Below are 4711 nucleotides of genomic sequence, written 5' to 3'. Positions count from 1 at the left end.
AAGTAGACAATATTCTCTGAATACTGACTTAAATCAGAGTTTGTTGCATCTCTAAAGAGATACCAAAATGGGGAATCAACAAAGAAAAATTACATAAATGTCTATTACTTTCCATTATAATACAGTATCAAAAAATATCTAAGTGTTAAAAAGAAAAAAAAGTTAATACAATATATAAACAAAATTATATTCAGTCATCTTAAAATATAATTTCAAAGAACATAAACATATGTGTGAATGTAATTACTTTAAAAATATAGAGAACTATAATGAATTTTCAAAATAAATTATTCATAAAATAATGAATTTATTAACTAGTACATTTTTAAAATACGGGTGTTCTATATTGTTTTTTTTTATTATAAATGTGTGAATGATAAAAGTAGTGAAAAATGTAATAGTCTTCATCATTGAAAACTAAGTCAATTATTGCAACAGGTAAAGATTTTTGAAAATAATAAAAGCTAAAACAAACAGAACACTTATATCATCAGCCCTCTTTTTTTTCAGTGCGTTCTGACTAATGTCTCTTTCTATGAAAAGATTTATTCACTACACAGTGATATTTAGCTAAGTTTATGAGCTATAAACGTATAGAAAAGTATTTATATTATATTATATTATATTATATTATACATTATATTTCAATCAGCAGACTCATCTGGAAAATTTGACTGAATTTGTTTTGTATCAGTTCTTTCCTTATGCAATCACTGGGACAAATAATGAATGGACCTTGCCAAAAGGAATACTAATAAACACATCAATGAATCTCATATAATTTATTTTTTGGTACTCATCAGGTATAATACAGAATTAAGAACATTTTCATAATATTGGGTAAGAACTAAAGTGTAAAGTGGAATTTGGAAAATAAATACAGAAACTATTAATACAATTACAATTTAAAGTATAAATAAATTCTTACCTTTCCATATTTTATACCACCCAAAAATATTGAACTGATATAAATGCTGGAATATAGTAAATGCAAAACTTTATGTGAGTGTAGAACTGTTATCTATGAAGAAACAAATCTCCCAGGCAAAACTGGGCTCCCATTTTATTCTTCACTTATATTTACAAATGTACTTGTGAAGCAAAAGTAAATGTTTTATTTACCTCTGTTCTGGTTTTGTAGATTTATATGATAGCAAAGAATTACAATAATGTATCAATCTGTATTCAGGAAAGATTTGTTACAGCAAATGGTATAGTGTAGCAAAAGCAAAGAAGTATAATGCAATATTAGGGACATTCAGAAGAATGAGGCTCAGCTTCTGGGAAACATTTTCAGTAATGTGAGACATGCTTCCTCTCTGGATAATAAATCAGGACACCAGGGAATCCACACTCTAATTTAAGGAGAAAACTTTTATGGTTCTCCAGTCAAGTATCCAAAACCAGATGTATAATCTGACTCAATAAACAGAAATTAAAACAGCCTAATAGAAACCAGGTACAAACTAAGAATGTTTACATTTTCTCTAGCAATGCTCCAAAGTTATGTCAGACCTGAATGCATCCTCACTGATACTAGTTAGTATATTTAACTCCATTTGGTCAAGGATTACCACCATGGTTCCAGGTAACTCCAGAGATAAGTACAAATTTGCAACATACTAGCTAGATTAACCCTGTATTTACAAAAAATATTCAAAAGAAAACACCTCTACTCTTGGAGAAAATTAAGGACATTCTCCTTTCTCAAGAGTCTTCTAGGGATCAGCTTTCCCAGACCTGACTTCATTGCCTTGTTTCTTAGGCTGTAGATGATAGGATTAAGGGAAGGGGGTAACAAAATATAGAAAGAAGATAGAACAAGATCAGTGAATGATGTACACCCTAAAATAGGTTTCAGGTAAGCAATAAAAGCAGTTGAGAGAAAAAGTATAACAACTGCCAAATGTGGAAGGCAAGTGGAATAGGTTTTTGACTGCCTTTTCGTGGATGGTATCTTTCTGACAGTGTAGAAGATGCAGATGTAGGAGAATGTGATGCAAATAAAGCAGAAGACATCCAGGACTGCATTAACAAGAATGAGTACAATTTCTACAGTTATATTCTCTGAGCAAGTAATAGCTAACAACTGGGGAATATCACAAAAGAATTGTTGAATTTCATTGAATCCACAGTAAGATAAGGAAAAGGTTCCTGCTGTATGTATAACAGATATAAAGCCACTAGTGAGCCAGGACAGAGCCACTGTCTGCACACACGTGCCCCTGTTCATGATGGCTTCATAGTGCAGTAGATGGCAAATGGCAGCATAACGGTCAACAGACATCAGTGTAAGGAGGAACAGCTCTGCCCCTGCTGAAAAAGGCACCAGGAAGACCTGGGTGACACAGCCAAAAAATGAGATAGAATTGCTGCGGGTCAAGGAATTGGCAACAGTTTTGGGCACAACAGCTGAAATGAGACAGATATCTAACAGAGACAGATTCTTTAAAAAAAAAAAATACATGGGTGTGTGCAGGCATGGGTCCAAGGATGTTATGGTAATAATGAGGCCATTCCCCCTCAGGGCAAACAGGTAAATTACTGTAAAAAGCACACATTGTAAGAACTGAAGACTCCATGGGCCTGAAAATCCCAAGATAAGAAATTCTGTCGCCACTGAAATATTGTTCATTTTTGTTGAAACATTCTGCATTAAAAAGGAAAAGGTATAGTTACAACAGCCATGAATTCTAAGTATATTTATTTCACCTCAATAGAGAAAAAAAAAACCCTCTGTTAATTCTTATCACATTAGTAAATGTGGTGTGTGTGAGAAAAAGTCAGAAATAATTTTAAAAAATGCATTTTCCTCATCAATAAATCCACATTTTGTATGTACTTTGTTTCATCAAGTTTTTGTTTCTCTAAGTGTCTGTTATAATGTTATGAGAACATATGTACAAACTGATTATCAGACAAAATGCAACCTGTGCTTATAGAGAAGAATATCAACTGAATATTAACAAAATGCAACCTATGCTTATAGAGAAAAGTCTTAATTTACACATGAAAGAAAGTGGGGGAATAAATATGAAGTATCCAATGGTTCCATGCCACATCCTCTATCCAATTCAATGAATTAATAATTTGATAATTAACTGTTCCTGTACTTGTATTCAAAGTAACTTCATGAAACAACAGGCATTCCTCTTTCTACTTTAAACTTTCTTTCTGTATTACTTTAATCCTTTCTTTTATCTTCTGATATTTTAGATTACTGTTTATAAGTGACTAAATATAATACAGAATTTATTTTAGTTATCTGGATTACTATATATTATACCTTGTTACACTTAAACTTTTTTAGTTATCTAGTTTTCACAAATTAAGGTCATTTTATGCATTTGTGAAATCCATATGCCTAGATAGATTGATAGATACAAATAGATATACATATATGTGTTTATCCAATCTTACTTTATTACACTGCTGCAAAGTTACAAATACAAAGTAAGTTAAACTTCTATTTACAAGTCTGTATATCCTTTCCCTGTATTTTAACTAATAATATCCTTTTTCTAATTCTCTGATGGACATGATGCTTACACATGAATTCTTTTCAAATATTTTACTTAAAATAATCCTATATTAAGTAAAAAATGCTGTATACTTTTCTACTTGATTTAAAATCTGCCAATATTTTAACAGAAAAGACTTGAAATGGGTAGAGATAAATTGCATAAATGATAGATGATATCAACAGATAGATATAAATACATATACATAGATATAATATCATATAAGCATATTTATTATTTTATATTTATATTTTATATATTTATATTATATAATTATATATAATCTATCATTTATATCATCTATCATTTACTGTCTATGTAATTTTACTTCAATGTGTTTTATAAGTTTAACCCTTATGTGTCAATATCTATGACTTCTCTTTCGGCCTCAACAATTACCAATTCTTACTCATTCAATTAAGAATTCAATTACTTGAACATAGTGTAAATGGATGAAGAAAGTGCAGTTGTTTCAAAAAGTTGGGTGAACGGATTCAGTGTAAATTTCTGAAATCAACTGACCTCTACTATTTTACAAATCTATACTTGTATAATATATAATTATGTATCATTTAAAGCAATCTAATGTTTCCATAAATCAAAAATAAGGAAAGCTAATTTTTGATACTGTAGCCTATAATCCCAATAATTTTAACTACATTTTAGAGGTAATGTTTTGCCAACCTAGTCATCATTTTTTTATCTATCATTTCACGACTTAATTCTTTTATTACTCTCTGCTTATGACTGAAATAAAAATTTACTTGGTATTTTAATTGTTTTTAATTGATTACAGTGAAATCAGCATTCTGTTATGCATTAAAATGAAGTTACATAAATGTTTTGAAGTCCAAAGTGTCCTTGTTGTGTGAACTCATATTTCAGAACAAGTTTGGTCTGCACTTAGAAAACCTAGATATTAAAATAAACATTTAATAATCCAAGAAATTTGTATCACTAGAGAATTTAGGAAACTTTTTACAGGTTTATTATTTTCTTACTGAAATTACAATCAATAACCAGAATAAAAGAAAATAAAACTCCCTAAAGTATCCGTTCTGTAGAAGATGGAAGAAATCATCAGGCTTTGTTTATAGTTGTTGATGAAACTATTCCTGATTATTCTAAGTCAACAACAGTAGCTCTGATTTTCAAATATTGAGAAAGTTCTTTCCTAAAAGGCACTTTAC

At 29.9% G+C, this 4711-nt stretch overlaps 1 protein-coding gene across 1 annotated transcript; it reads right to left on the bottom strand.

Annotated features, from left to right (window-relative positions):
* Window positions 1-1672: 1672 nt before the first annotated feature.
* Window positions 1673-2697, bottom strand: LOC106988435 (olfactory receptor 14A16-like). The gene has a single exon (XM_015086882.2). It carries the CDS (start codon window positions 2654-2656, stop codon window positions 1673-1675), a length of 984 nt encoding a protein of 327 aa, XP_014942368.2. The 5' UTR covers window positions 2657-2697.
* Between the last annotated feature and the right edge of the window lie 2014 nt (window positions 2698-4711).

The sequence above is a fragment of the Acinonyx jubatus genome, chromosome A1, assembly GCF_027475565.1.
Source record: "Acinonyx jubatus isolate Ajub_Pintada_27869175 chromosome A1, VMU_Ajub_asm_v1.0, whole genome shotgun sequence".
NCBI lineage: Eukaryota > Metazoa > Chordata > Mammalia > Carnivora > Felidae > Acinonyx > Acinonyx jubatus.
Note: the sequence above shows the minus strand (reverse complement) of the source record. Positions and strands in the feature narration are given on the sequence as shown.

Coding starts and splice junctions, on each gene's coding strand:
- LOC106988435 (XM_015086882.2), bottom strand. CDS start 2,656: ATGCAGAATGTTTCAACAAAAATGAACAATATTTCAGTGGCGACAGAA.